Source organism: Argentina silus (genome assembly GCF_951799395.1).
Source record: "Argentina silus genome assembly, chromosome: 19".
NCBI lineage: Eukaryota > Metazoa > Chordata > Actinopteri > Argentiniformes > Argentinidae > Argentina > Argentina silus.
This window is the reverse complement of record NC_139673.1, coordinates 11,688,751-11,704,291: the sequence shown is the minus strand read 5'-3', so window position 1 is coordinate 11,704,291 and position 15,541 is coordinate 11,688,751. Positions and strand designations below refer to the sequence as shown.

The 15,541-nt window shown below is 44.8% G+C and overlaps 1 protein-coding gene across 1 annotated transcript; it reads left to right on the top strand.

The window, feature by feature from the left end:
* The first annotated feature begins 9,089 nt into the window (after positions 1–9,089).
* rcn1 (reticulocalbin 1, EF-hand calcium binding domain) lies at positions 9,090–15,123 on the top strand. Its single transcript, XM_083691571.1, has 6 exons — positions 9,090–9,561; positions 10,648–10,841; positions 11,123–11,301; positions 12,510–12,570; positions 13,227–13,426; positions 13,637–15,123. The coding sequence occupies exons 1-6, from the start codon at positions 9,341–9,343 to the stop codon at positions 13,742–13,744; spliced, it is 963 nt and encodes a 320-aa protein (XP_083547697.1). The 5' UTR covers positions 9,090–9,340; the 3' UTR covers positions 13,745–15,123.
* Positions 15,124–15,541: the final 418 nt, after the last annotated feature.

Below are 15,541 nucleotides of genomic sequence, written 5' to 3'. Positions count from 1 at the left end.
TTTGTTTTTTTCAATGGTGATACTCAACTCTAAAGCCTACTAATCCGCATATCACATTCCCAAATAAGTATCACTGTTGAACTGCACCTTTGGCTACTAACCTAGGCTAGGTTACAACTACAACTTCCTGAGGCTAAAACGATTGCTGGCAAACAGGCATTGTGTTGATCATCTTCATTATCATGACCCAAATTAAACATCAATATCATTCATTTCATTTCCCCCAGATTTCCAGATAACAAGAAGGGGCGTTTAGAAAGTTGACTAGGGGTTGGCCCCACCTCAGATGGTCCTGGTCAGGGGAACAGATGGAGCAGACATTTAGCCACAATCCCCCGTATATCCCCCCCCCCCCCCCCCCCCCCCCCCGTCTGCCTACACTTCGAGTGAGGTATTGCATTCAGTGGCATTTCGGCCCTGACGCCTTGTTTTTAACAAATCACATTCTCACTCTTCCCTTAGACAATGAATCAAGATTTAAAGATGGGAGGACACATCCCTTGGCAGGAAAAAGGCCATTGCGGGCTTTGAGGGGCTGATTTACGTGCAGTCTACCACTCACTTCCCCACCCAAGACGGCCACTCTGGGGCATCCACAGAGACCACTCCTCGGGGGGCAAAGCCGGGGGTCCGCTGCTATAATTTGTTACACGGCTGGAGCCCTGAAAGCAGGGAGAGTCACGCCAGAGATGTCGCAGCGCTCCCCAAAGGCCAAGTTGAAGCCCGGCCCCTCCCTCTGAGAGAGGGGGGGGGGAATGTTGCCCCCCCCACTCCCCAACAAAAAGTTACTTTAAAAAAATAAATAATTAAAATGTACTTTAATTATTCGGGGAAGTATTCACATGCCCACATCGACAGGCCCTCTCCTTCTGCCCTTTCTGTTTCTTTTTATTGATTGATTTACTCCTAAGAATGAGTTTGGTACAGCCTTCGGCCGGGAGAGCTCGTCAATCTTATACAGATGATGCCCACCACTGTGATTCCTTAACGCAGCTTAAATCTACTCGTTCACCAAAGTGGTCTAAGGTCATCACCACTGACTGCGGTGTGCTCCTTACTCAACCGCTGTGCTTCTGAGCAGCTACGAGTTGTTAGGCCAACCATATAATCTCCTAAAAGTGCAGTGTTATACCTCTCTTGAATTTATAGAAGATAATGATCGGTTACCCCCCCCCCCCCCCCCCAGAGAAAATAATAAGAAAATAATCTCTTTTTGTTGTTGTTGTTGAAAGTGACGTTTTATTTGAGCTAGTTCACTATAGAAACGGTAGGTTCATGTGTAGGCTATAGCTTCACGTCTGCCTAGGAAAACATACCATCATTTAATTTGAGAAAATAATTGAGATTTATGGAATGATCTAACGAAGATGGTACGGCTACTGCTGTAGAGTTGGGGGATGCCAGCTCAGTGGGTACTGCACTAGAAGAGAAACTCCCAGGTATGAATTTAACATCGCCTTTAGTACTGCTCGTGGAACTTGGGTGCCCCCTAGCGCCAAAACAGTCTCACAGAAAGCTTTGAATGCATATTCTTTGCCGTGCATGTTTAACAAAAATCAACAACATCGTTCGTTTCAGGTACATTCGGTTAATTCTAAGCGTGTAAGTGAGGTCGTTCATGTAGTTTGGTTATCTTATGGCAAATAGTGTAGTACCAGTCAAACATATTGGTCTGCCAGCTCACTGTTATGTGAAACCTCGATCACATGCCGAGGCGTGTGGTGCTGAATGGACAGCTCCCAAGCGGAATCACATACAAAAATAATGTTGGTTGATAGTTTGGTAATGTCTGTCCTAAAAATGTTGTGTCGATAGAATGCACGTTAAATCACGATCAAATCGAGTCTTCACACACTAGGAATCAAAGAAGCATGTCAACACTCCATGGTTATACAATTAGTTTTCCTCTCCAGATTCGAAAAGTCCCGATGAGCAGACTGAAAGGGAGTAGTATATCCCTGTGTGTAGACTTAGGCAAAATACATAAAACCTTTACTTTTGAACAGGCCTGGATGAGAAACGTCACGTAGACATGTCCTGCCCACTACCCAGTTGATTTATTACAAAAGTATAACAATAATAAAAAAAAAAAATAGCACCCCAATTCTGCCATTTAAACATCCTCTGTAAATTTAGGCTACACACTACAGTGTACTATTTTCAGAAAATAATGAAAATAAAAGAAGATTCGTTACATTCAACAGTCAAACAGCCAAAGCAGTAGGCCAAACAGTATGATCCTGAAAATTACGCTAATGCTTAAAGAATTTGTATTAATTTTCCATTAGGTGGCAGAGAGGGAAATGTCAGACCCGTCGGAGAGGTTCATCCGTATGTTACCCACTCATGAGCACATTTTAGAGGTAGACATGGAAGACGGGACACGGAACACCCGGGATTAAAACGCCATTCATTGATTTCTCCCCCTCCGACAGTATATGCTTTGAGTTTTGGTGGATCTAATGAACTTTGCATTGACTAGTTTATTCACCATACGTTTCTTATTACATTTGCAATCAAGTCTCGCATGATGTGGATTTTACTAAATTAAACAGCATATAGAAAAAAATTACTTTTGGATATTATTAGCTGTCATCCTTGAGGAAACTGAACATTTATTGATTACTTTGTCGATAGTTTATCAAAAAGCCTACATGATAATGGTATAACAATGGAACATAATATGTCTTATACGACTATGAGGTTGTGGCCGATACTGCCTTTCATATAAAGAATTTGCTTATAAAGAGTACTATTTCCATGCAAGAGAAGATGGAGAATATTTCCATTTATCATATTTCTGGGGTTCATCTCTTTCATCTCTTTCATCTCTCTCTCTCTCTCTCTCTCTCTCTCTCTCTCTCTCTCTCTCTCTCTCTCTCTCTCTAGGGAGGCTGGCATTTGCTTGGCAATTTCTGTCTTGAAGTGCACGCTTTAAGTGCAGTGTTTTTATCTACACCTAAAATAGCTACGGGACAATTTAACAGGCAATTTAACTGACCGTGCGTTAGTGAGGCTGTCTGCGTCCCGTACTCTGGCAGGGCGTCATGGCATGATGGATGTGGGCAGTTTAGGTTTGGTGGTGAGCGCGCACAGACACCCCCCCACCCACACACACACATACACATACACACACATAGTCCCAGTTGTCATCATTGTCTTTGTCCCATTGTTGGGGACTTATATTGAAGGTGGGTCCAAATTTAAAAAGTTATCAAGGTCCGCTCCATAGGTGTGTGTGTGTGTGTGTGTGTGTGTGTGTGTGTGTGTGTGTGTGTGTGTGTGTGTGTGTGTGTGTGTGTGTGTGTGTGTGTGTGTGTGTTAATGGCAGATGGGTGAGGCATGGTGCTGCGTGGCAGAGACAAGAACAGGTACAGCTGTGTGGGCACAATAGAGAAAACACACACACACATACACACACACACACACACATAGAGTCATATTTCCCATGCAAACGCATATGGACCCATCAGTGGCCAACACCGTTCCATTAGGCCAACATCTTGTGCTGGAGGTTGGAACAGGGCAGGGCTGGAGTTGGGTCGTCCAAACCCGTCAGTTAGAGGAGGCAGAGGCGTTTGTCATCCCTCTCTCTGGACGCCTCCCTCCTGGAAGAGAGAGAGAGGGGACAGAGGGTTGGGCTGTGGAGCATCTGGTCCTGGTAGCTCCAGCTGTGGGAAGAGAGGGGGAGAGGAGCTGATCTGGTGCCCAGGGGAGGGACTTTGGATCCTGCAGCCAAACCCTCGCCACCTCCCTGCTGGCTGGATGGCAATGGAAGATCGCAGGATAGTGTGGGGAGTTTGTTTACATGGAGGCAGGCAGTGTGGCATGGTAGTGTGGCAAGTCTACTATACAATGCAGGAACACACACACATATATTCTCTTTGTATTTTCTTCTGAGTCAATGCTTTCTGACTATGGCCTATATTGCTTGGCAGCTCTGAGGAGGGTTTAGGGCCATGTACCATGGACAGGCCACATCATATCACATGTGTTTCTGTGGGCAGTTAAGGAAAGTGCTCACTTAGCAGGGGAAGGGTCTGGTCCCACAAACCAACCCTGCAGCAGTGAGGGACATGTCAGCTCTCATGGCAGTGTGTGTGTGTGTGTGTGTGCGTGTGCGTGTGCGTGTGCGTGTGCGTGTGCGTGTGCGTGTGCGTGTGCGTGTGTGCGCGCGCGTGTGTGTGTGTGCGTGTGTGTGTGTCTGTGAGAGTGTGTGTGTGTGTGCGTGTGTGCGTGTTTGTGTGTGTGGTTCAGTACACAGACCCTACAGCACGGCCGAGGTGTGAGGGACCTACAGTAATGCAGACTGACTGGCACAATGGACTAGAGGAAAATGTCACCCAAATGATGACCCACAAATCAGTAAAGCCACGAAAGCCAAAGCAATGCAGTCAGGCCCTAGAGACAGCATTTAGCATTTAGCCTTAGCACACAAACCATGATTAGCCAATGGCAGAAATGTAGCACCAGGCACCATCGCCTTTGGAGACATTTCATATCACATCTATCATCTTTGGATGTTGCAGGGGCCTGGAGAGGGCATTTAGCATTAGCATTTAAAGGCTAAGGATGTTCCAGGGTTTGTTCTTGGGCCATATAGTTAGGTTGATTGATGAGCATTTATTGAGGGGAGGGGATGAGAGTTGAAGCCCGAAGAGGGGTTACACATCTTCCTCTCCCTCGCTGTGAAGTGTGACCTTTACTATAGGAAGAACCACAGGGCGCGGGAGCCCCATCGTTAATCTGGGATAACTCCTCAAGCATGAATTAGCATAATCTGCCATTAGCCCTCCGGGATTGTAGTCTGGGATTGTAAGGAATGTTATACAGTTTCCTGTTGTGCACTGCTCCAGAGACTGCCTAAACTGGTCTTTAAGGGAGAGACTGCCTAAACTGGTCTTTAAGGGAGAGACTGCCAAACTGATCTTTCAGGGGAAGACCTCCCAAACTGACCTTTCAGGGGAAGACCTCCTAAACTGACCTTTCAGGGAGAGACTGCCTAAACTGATCTTTCAGGGGAAGACCTCCTAAACTGATCTTTCAGGGAGAGAGCCCCTAAAGTGATATTTTAGGGAGAGACCGCCTCAACTGATCTTTCAGGGTCTATCATAAGGAGGGGTATAGTGGAGGACTATACAGTACATTTGGTTCATTTTAATGGAATGATTGATCAGGACATATTCATCTGATCGTATAGGACTGTACATTTAGGTTTCTGCCATGCAAAAGTTTGGAGAGATTTGTTGGTTTCTTTGGCAGTGATGTTACATCTGTCGATGACAGAAGCAAGTGAGGAATTGCACATGCGCACGCGCACACACACACACACACACACACACACACACACACACACACACACTACCATATTGGAGGAGCACACACAAACCTCCACTTTCGTCAAGGCACAATATGTACAATCAACACGTCAATCAAAGCACATGAAATGTCTTCAGCTGTCCCTACCTGTAGGCTATTTGTCAAAGTCAGCCTTCAGACAGCAGACAATGGTTATCGCTGGAATAAGGGAGTCATTCTACAAATGTCTGATCGCTGAGGTAAAGCTATAACCTAAGTGGGCTATTCCTGTGTGGGCTTCTTCAACACAAAACAGACAGTATCATGCTTAGACACTAAAACAGTTAGCACCACACATCACAAGCATCTGTTTGATGTCACTAATGAAGCGTCAGAAGGGTGCCATGTTTTTTTTATTTCATTTTTTTTAAATCCAGATTCACTGTGGACATGTGTTTGTGTAATCTAATGAATGTCAAAGTCCCAGAAGGCTATAGAACACAGAATTAACGCTTCTGCCCACGACCACCATTACTGCCAACCATTAGTGAGGCTGAGGGAAGGCTGTAGGGAGCACAACTGTTTGGACAATGTAGGTCGCTGCTTTCCTCCAATGGAGGCTGGTGGAGGTAGAAATCGGGACAGGCTCATTACATTTTCTGCCTTCTGCCATTTCGATTTCTGCCTCCACCAGCCTCCCCTCTTACTGTATGATGTATTATGCTTAAGCTAGCCTATATGATAATACAATTAATGGATGGTCTCGACTGATAGTTCTTTTTATGATCTTCATTACGACACATCGGAACATAAATTGGAAATAAATTGTCATGTTTATTAACACACCAAACATAGGCCTTAACCATTTTGCCCCCTTGTGAATCTCTAATGGTTAATGGTCAACGGTGACCAAGTGGGTAAATTAACACCCTATGTGAAACAATCTTACACAGTCACACACACACACACACACAGACACACACACACACACACACACACACACACACACACACACACACACACACACACACACACACAGGCACGCACTCTCCACACATCTCCACTGCCACAATTCTGTCTTCACACGCTTCCTCAAACATTATTTCCCCCGTTGATGACCCCCATTAAAAACCTATTTAATAGATGCTTGCTGTCCACGTGCTGTGACATTGACTAACGCCGGCTATGCACCACAGAGCGCAAAAATGATGTGGTGAGTCTGAGTTTTGCTGCAGCCCTCTGTCGTATAACAGAGTAATTACAGGATCAACTCTGTTCAAATTGCGCTGCGGCTGTTCCATGACCTATCCTATACTAATCTGCACGTTGAGGTTTGGCTGCGTGACTATAAATTGCTGACTTAATTAAAACCAGGACCTCTCTGTCATCTAATTACAAGGAGAAAAGGTTATTGCTTCAATGCAATTTTCCAAATGCGAGATATTGAGAGCCCCGGTGCCGTTTATTGTTTCAGATTTTTCAATATGGAAATAGCCCCGGTGACAGACGTAATGACTCGGGGAAAACGCTTCATCTCGATAGTGGCCCGGCGTGGCCATTTGTCTACAGTAAGTGAAGCGAACGGGAACGGGAAAATGTCACGGGAGGAATCCCATGATTGCCTCCGCTTTACAGTCGTCATTAAAGAGAGCAAAGGTTTCTTTTCTCCGCCGCAGCAGCCATGATAAGTTTATTAATATAGAATGGTTTGGGCAGTGAGTTATGACAATTATGAAAGTATAAGTGAGCGAGAGAGGGGATATGTTAAACAACGCCATGGAAATTTGGGATGATTTCCCTTCATTGTTCTGTTGAATGAGGGGCATCTGACGGCCCTAGACTTCAGAATTTAGAGGAAGTAGTTTATCAAACTTTTCTCAAACTGAATAGTATGCTGGAGGTTACCGCTACCAATCCAGACCCGAGCGCCCATTCCCTAACCCCGACCCTAACCCTAACTTAAATTTAAAAAATGTTAATAATAGCACGGGATAACTGTTTTCAATAATTATCTACAGTATCTGATGGAATGAAAAGAGAACCAGCAAGCAGTCTCACTGTAGCTGTTTGGGACTGGGGAAGGGAACCCCAAATTAGGAATGATCCAACTGCCCCACTGTCTACTGGGCCCTGGCTCTGGCTTTGGCTTTGGGGGGGATGCTGTCTCCATCCAAACACAGAGCTGGGAGGATAAAGTGTTGGCTCTGGGGCATAGGGAGGGCACAGGCCATTGCAGGACTGGGTATTCTGGATACTAATGCCCTGTGTCTCCCAGCATAGGGTTTTCTTAATCACATTAACCAAATGCCTTCTGAAATTGTCTGTCTGTCTGTGTGTGTGTGTGTGTGTGTGTGTGTGTGTGTGTGTGTGTGTGTGTGTGTGTGTGTGTGCGTGTGCGTGTGCGTGTGTGTGTGTGTGTGTGTATGTCATGGTTAGCTGAGCACCCACTATAGCTAGACTCCCTCCCCCCCCGAACCTCTTCCTCCAAATGTGAAATATTCATGTTGAAAGCCACTCGTCCCCACCCCCTTGCTTTCTCCAACACGCTAATGCACAGAAGTGTTCAGCCATGCTATGATTATCGTGGGGTAATTGTTACTTCCTAATTACAGTTTCTTGATCTGATTCAAATACTTGTTAGAGCTAAACCACTCATGGCCCAACCCAGTTCTGGAGAGATTCAGACTATGATGTGTGAAAGTGAGAGTTGATGACCTACTGTAGGAAAAAGGGGATGAAATTGGACACGTTTAAGGTTATTGATGGGTAGATTATAGTGGTTTAATGTATACAGTACATTAACACTGTAACTCAACGTGGTACATGGAAATACTGAATTTGTTTTTACTTCTTTTTTGTGTATCTCCAAGGTATCATCGAACTGCAACGATCAAGATCAGCAGTGTAACTGTAAGAGGGAGGGGGAGGCATCTTGCTGGGAAAACACATCTGTATTTCTCTGTCTCTCTGCAACACACTGATTCAAATTGACTGAGCAAGACTAATTTAAATACATTAACTATTCATTAATTGAATAAAAAGGCCAGTTAGCCCCAGGGTCCACTTATAATCAAAAACTAGGGTATACAGTTTATGCAAAACAGCACAGTGCCATGTGTTGGATTATGCTCATGCTTAATGACAAAATACATATTCTCCTGCCTGTAAGGAGGATTGGGGATGACAGTGGCAGCAAGTTGTCTCCAGAGTACACAGACTCTGCTACTGCATATTACTATTGAAATGCGTTCCCATACGTGAATAATTTATGTGATCCAATTTGTCCTATCTGTGTCTCCGTGCTAGTAACGGATAGTGATAAAAAAAAACATGGGTTGCTTTTGCGTGTTGACTTTAGATAATTGCCATATAGGTCTAACAATTGTATCTACCTTATGAGTGGGGTGATATTGTTGTGTAGATATTATTTTGTATATTTCTCTCTCATCAACCATAGAGGGTAGTAGGCCTATCATTAAAATAAATTGAAGGGGGGTAGGGTTAGGGTTAGGCTTACAATTTTTTGCAACCCCCAAATCAGCTTGAGTAGTATCCGTACGGCAGTGAGTTTGCGTGTCATCTTGCAACGTGGCGCCCACATTCATCTCATGTTACGGACAGTCCACGGACCAATGGCTGAGACACTAACAATGAACGAGGCTGAGCCTGGGATGAAACCGCAGACATGAATGGCTGGGCTTGAAGGAGGAAGAAACCTCGGTTTGGTTGTGCCTTGGTTGTGTCCCGTAGTAACCAGCCGGGTATGTTTGAAACGAAAATAAGACCTGAGGCGGGCTGTAGTTGTTCTGAAGTGACCTGTATTGTACCTAAACGCACCCAGACCTTACTGCAAGACTTGATGATTGGATGCTGCGTCTCGGCAACACTGTTGCGCTCCTCAAAGTAAGAAAGTAGCCAGCTAGCTAAATTTTCCAATCCGTAGTAATCAAATTGGCTATATTTGTAGTGAGCTAATCACAGCTTGCTTGCATAACTGCGCTCCGAAACAGCTGATCAGATCAGCCACCCCAGATAGCCCAGGATGGACCTGTACGGCTACATGTGCGTCATGCTACTCTGCACTAGTATGGTGCTTGGTAAGCCAACGTTGAGGAAAGAACGAGTTCACCACGACCCCGAACTGAGCCCGCGAACCCACGAAGACAACCAGAGCTACCAATACGACCATGAGGCCTTTCTGGGTAAGGAGGAATCCACTACGTTTGACCAGCTTACCCCAGAGGAGAGCAAGGACAGACTTGGGTAAGGTCCTTCTGAGAATAGATCCATGTTACTTTATCCATGGTCACTTTTTGAAGTGCAGCATTATCTTGCTGCTGATTTGGGCACTCAGCTTCATTCATCTGCGCCAACTTTGCCGTGTCATGGGGAACAGTCGTGATGGGGACCTCTTATGCGCATTGTCGCACTTGTCCAAAAGTGCAGGGCCTTTTAGTGGGACGCAGTACACAACCAGTCCCACATCTCTGTTGCGTGTATCCCGGCCTGAGGGCATTAACATTTTACAATTTTCACCCAAGTGGTGCCTGAGACATTTGCATGTCAGAAGATCAGCATGATATAACGGTGCATTATTATGCGGTAAAAGTAGAGCGAGTGCCTATTCGCACGCACACATTGCTGGGACATAATTGCCTTGTGTAGGTCTTAATTATGCACAATGCATTAAATGACCAAGATGTGAGAGAAAGTTGGACAAAAGTTGACGAAACCACTATAAGTCATGTTCAACGTGTGTTGCGTTCTATGCAACGTGTCGTCTGTGTTTTTTTTCCCATAGAAAAAAACCATGTCTACCTCACTAACACTTTACTTAGGTTGTGTTTCCTCCCCGCCACGACTTCAGTGACATGTTGGCACCATGTAACACACGTTGGCTGAAATGGGCATGGGTCGTGTGTTGTTGGCGCTTTTCACACAGAATTCCCTTTCCTGAAGCGCTCAGAGTGGGAGGGCCTTTGTAACATCACAACGTGGCAGCCAAGATATAAATACTTTTATCCTGACTTGAGGAAAGCTCCCTTTCCTAAATAAAGCACACTCTTCAGATTATTTACGCACTGGGGCCTCTCATAGCAAACATGAGGCCTATCCCAAGATATTTGTTGTTTTTTTCTTAACAGGGGCTGAAGCTGAAAGTATTTGTAAACCCATAAAGGGGGTTGAAAAGGGAGTGTTTTTGCTAGACTGAATACTCATTACTCATGGCCTCTTAGGCCTATCTCATCAACAAGAACTGTCCTATCCTATGCCTCTAATTAAACAGATTTTTGAAACAAATGATATTGAATGTCTTGTTGCGCTGCATGTGTCCACTCCCTCCCACAGTAAGATAGTGGACCGGATAGACAGTAACGCCGATGGCTACGTCTCCACCACCGAGCTCAAGGCGTGGATAAAGCGGGTGCAGAAGCGCTACGTCTATGAGAACGTAGCCAAAGTATGGACCGATTACGACCTCAACAAAGACAACAAGATCTCGTGGGACGAGTACAAGCAAGCCACCTACGGCTACTACCTCGGTACGGTGTCACTCGTTTCCTATACTGTGTCTATTATATTTCATTATTCGGAAGCGAGACAGTGTTGTGTAGCGTTTATGACAGATAGAATGTGCTTTGACAATCACTAAACTATCTCTGGCGCAGAGAAGACACGTTATCTCTGTGTCCTGGGCGACAGTTCCACAGGACACAAGAAGAAAACATCTCTGCACGATGCTAACGTGGCCATCCGCTGCTGAGGGCTGTGGTGACCCGTTGTCTCCTCTCCTCTCCTCTCCTCTCCTCTCTCCTACCCCCAGCTAACCCAGAGGAGTTTGAGGACGCCACAGATCAGTTCAGCTTCAAGAAGATGCTTCCCCGGGATGAGAGGAGGTTCAGAACGGCCGATATGGATGGAGACCTGGCCGCAGGGAGGGAGGAGTTCACTGCCTTCCTCCACCCGGAAGAGTTTGACCACATGAAGGACATCGTCGTCTTGGTAAAAACACACACATTGACCAGTAGAAGTGGCTACAACTGGTTTGTGTTTGTGTACTGTGAGAACCCAAAACTGTAATCTGAAGTCCCTAGACATACCCCAGGGGTACAGACAGTTTATGCCATATGCCGTATCTTGCCATTCGGAAATGTTCTATAATTCTTGGAGCAGTTTAGAATTTCTATTAAATCTGTTTTGGCTGATGAGTGCACTGCATTTGGATCACTCTAATGAAATTTTTACTTGGCCCCCGGAAATTATGAGTGTATATTTTTTTGGAACGGTTCTTCCGGGACCACCTCCTCCTCCCACTTAAGATTGGAGTTTTTAAATATGAATTTGGCAGGGCAGGACAAGACAGTCGCGTGGCAAACATGGAAACGTAATGCACTATGCGTCTGTGTTCATGAAAGTTGTAATACCCATTTTACGGGTTTAATTATTCATGGTTCATTTTTTGAATGTTACCGAATGTTAGTGAATTTCATATTGGGGGCGGGGGGGGGGTAGTGTTCTCCTCATTGGTCGTGGGGTATAGATTTGGCATTAAGGATGCTGTTTGTCGATGAGGGAAGTCAGTGGTCGGAAAAGGAAATCAAACAACTGTTCTTCTATTAGGTTCTCTGTTTTCTTTCTTTCTATGTCGTGCCTGCTAGAGTGAATAACCCTCCTATACACCCATGAGAGAGAGAAGACACTAGTCATGCTATAGAGTGGTCTATATTTATTATGCTGTATATTTTTAATCAACACATGTTTTTGTTTATTATTAGGCACTCACTTGACTTTGGAGGTTAAGTGACCATTAAACATGCAGTATGGTTCAAGCGAGGAAAGGGGGGGCTGTGTGTGTGTGTGTGTGTGTGTGTGTGCGCGCGCGCGCGTGCGCGTGCGTGTGAGTGTGAGTGAGAGAGTCGTGGGCACACATCTTTAAAGCAACTGGACAGTCACATTTTAAGACTAATATAATGTACTCCAATTGTCTCAAAGAAAGCAATCAGAAATGGTAGGCGGTAGTTGGGTTAGCATCAGCAGCGTATCTATAATCATAGTGTCACCCAGCCAGCCCACCTGTAAGCAGAGCCACATGGCTTCACTCCCATTGCCCGGGGCTGAGTGTTTATCTTTTATTACTGTCAGTGAGAGTCCCACTGCCATGGACACTCGTGTCCCCCTTTTATGACATCATTATCTCTGTTTGCTTTCAGGAAACCTTGGAGGATATTGATAAAAATGGGGACGGACATGTGGATGAGGATGAGTATATTGGTGAGTCCTCTCATAGGCTACATTGACATTTTTGTCAACATTTCGAAACGTGTTGCATATCAGCGTAGGAGCTATTCTGTCAGCGTAGGAACCGTTCTTCTGAGGTTACTCACAATGGTCTGTTGTTAGTGGCTAAGGTTTAGGCATTGGTATATTCCTGGGTTTTCACTCTATCCCAGAGGAATGGTTCCCAACACTACATGTAACCGCATGTTCTCTGTGCCCTAATTATGGACTCAAAGCAGTATTTGTTTGTGGCTCTGGGAAAGCTCAGTGTCATCTCATGTGACGTGAGCCTGCTGACTTGATCATATCTCAGGAATTTCACAACTCCTTTTTTAGTCAGGCTTCATTCAAAAGGTCTTACATAAAACAGCTTTTAGAAACATGATTTATTTCTTATTCTCTTTTCATCGTTATTTGTTAGCCGTTCAATTAAGGAAATAACGTAGGCTACATATACAGATTTCTAAATGTTAATAAATGCATGAATCAATTATATTATGATTTACAAACAAATAGTTTACAAGCTACAACCAGATCTTCAAATCAAGTGTTCACCATTTGCCTATTTGCACTATTGGTTATCTGTAAACAGTCTATACCCTGTGTGTGTACTGTACTGAATACAAACCTGTTTTCCTGTGTTCTTGCAGCTGATATGTTTGCCCATGAGGAGGGGGGTCCAGAGCCCGACTGGGTTAGGACAGAGAGAGACCAGTTCTCAGACTTCCGGGACATGAACAAGGACGGGAAGATGGACACGGACGAGATCCGCCACTGGATCCTCCCCCAAGACTACGACCATGCCCAGGCCGAGGCCAGACACCTGGTGTACGAGTCGGACCAGGACAAGGTACTGAACACAACAACCATGCCTGCTAATGATTGTCTCTTTATGACTAAGGTCAGGCTTCTTTTGGGCTAATACCTAACACAGATGTGTATATCAGCCCACTCAGGACTAGCTTGGCAAGGATATATTTCAGGATGAAATATGTGATTCAGGGCTTACCCTGCATGCTTGCGTCTATCTTACCGTCTCTGTGTGTTACTCTCTTCCCAGGACGAGATGCTGACCAAGGAGGAGATCCTGGAGAACTGGAACATGTTTGTGGGCAGTCAGGCAACTAACTATGGAGAGGATCTGACCAAGAACCACGACGAGCTTTGAGCTCTCAATAATCTGTGTGTGTGTTTGTGTGTGTGTGTGTGTGTGTGTGTGTGTGTGTGTGTGTGTGTGTGTGTGTGTGTGTGTGTGTGTGTGTGTGTGTGTGTGTGTGTGTGTGTGTGGCAAGGTGATTGGTTTGCAACTGAGCTTCCCTATCCAGAACCACAACCTGGTCCGGCCATCCTATCCCCAGAGTCTCTGCCCAGCCCTCCCCTGCACAGACGTCCCTGGGTTGGACACACAGACACGGACCCAACAGTGCAGGGACCTGAGAGGGGGAGGGGCGAGGAACAGTCTGTTACCACTGACGGTCAAGGTCCTCCTGAGCATTTGGACCGGGTGTGGTCCTGTTTCTGACATTTACAGTAAAGAGCAGAGCCGGACCCATCTGAGCCTCGTTGTGACTGCCATCAAGGGTGCCTACAAGCCAGAACGTCTGGGCTAGCTGCCTCTTAGATCTGTGTAGATCATAGCCATCATCAAAGACTCTGCTTCAATATTGTTCTTATATTGTATTTTCTTAATAAACCTTACGCACATTAGAGGAAACAAGAATGTAGGGTTGACCGTCAGGAACTTGTTCTTCGATTGTGGTGCCAATGTGAAAGCACAACCTAGAATACTTTTTCTAATTTTATTTATTTAGTCGTTTAACTTGAGGAGGTGTGAAGCCTGGGAGTGATGGCCGTTAGCCAAAGGTCTCCTGGTGATGTTAGCATTGATAATGCTGCCTACTTTTTCAACTCCTGTTTCAGATATCGCTACACTCTGTACAGTGGGTGTGGTTTTTTGTTTGTTTATGCTTTTGCTGGCCAGTATAACACAATTATGAACAATGTTAGGATTTGAAGTACTCTTGGATTGTAAGCTTCCTCTAGTTAAACGTTTTAAGAACTGTTACTAACATGTTTTTACAACATGCTCTTTGCACGCATCTTTCTTTCAATATAGCTTATGAAAAGTCAAAATCACATTTAAGTAAGTTAAGCTACTAAATGTTCTTTTTTTTTTATGTTCTTGTGTTGTTGTTTTTTGTTGTTTTTTTGATACACTAATAGCCTGCATGTGTCTGTTAAATATGAATTTCCTGCCAAACAATGAAGCTTATGTCTGCGTGAAACATTCGGTTATGCCTTTGTGTTCTCGTGGAAGCTAGACTTTTTGAGTGGTGTGAAATGACTTGAACTGCAGGTGAGAGGGGTAGGTGAGGATGTCCTCTGTTTACCTCAAAACTTTTACTGTGCGCTTCTCACAAGACGGGACTTCCTGCATCCTGTAACATCACTTCCACTTCCACTGTTATCATGTAAAATGTACTTAATTGCAATACCTGCCTTTGTGTATATTCATGGTTTTGAAAAAGAAACACGTTTTCCCAAATATACTAATATCTTTGTATATGATATCATTTATGTTCCTTTTTGTGTGGGATGTGAACTAGGAAAAGTTTGTTTTCCTGGGTCGTGTTCATTCAAAGCCCACCTGGATGGTTGTCTACATTGAGCAGTGTCCCACTTCCACTTGCCTCCCCCTGTGTGTTCGGGGCATGGGAAAGAGTCTGGAGTCAACAGCAGTCTGTTCATGGACAAGGTCTGGCAGAGTTCTACACAGATTGGGTATCGTGTAGTAGGACACACAGACAGCTATTTAAACATCTATCACATCACCCAGACACACATCAGGCTAGTGTTTTCTCTCTATCTCTCTACTTCCCTCTCACACTCCCTCCTTTTTCCCTTTTTCTCTCTCTCTCTCTCTCACACACATTCTCCATTTCCTCCCTACTTTGTCAGACTCTTG

Excerpts from the sequence above, each read along its gene's own strand:
- rcn1 (XM_083691571.1), top strand. The coding sequence starts at position 9,341 with ATGGACCTGTACGGCTACATGTGCGTCATGCTACTCTGCACTAGTATG. Across the intron at positions 10,842-11,122 it reads CACCTACGGCTACTACCTCG|CTAACCCAGAGGAGTTTGAG; the intron begins GTACGGTGTCAC and ends TCCTACCCCCAG. Across the intron at positions 13,427-13,636 it reads ACGAGTCGGACCAGGACAAG|GACGAGATGCTGACCAAGGA; the intron begins GTACTGAACACA and ends CTCTCTTCCCAG.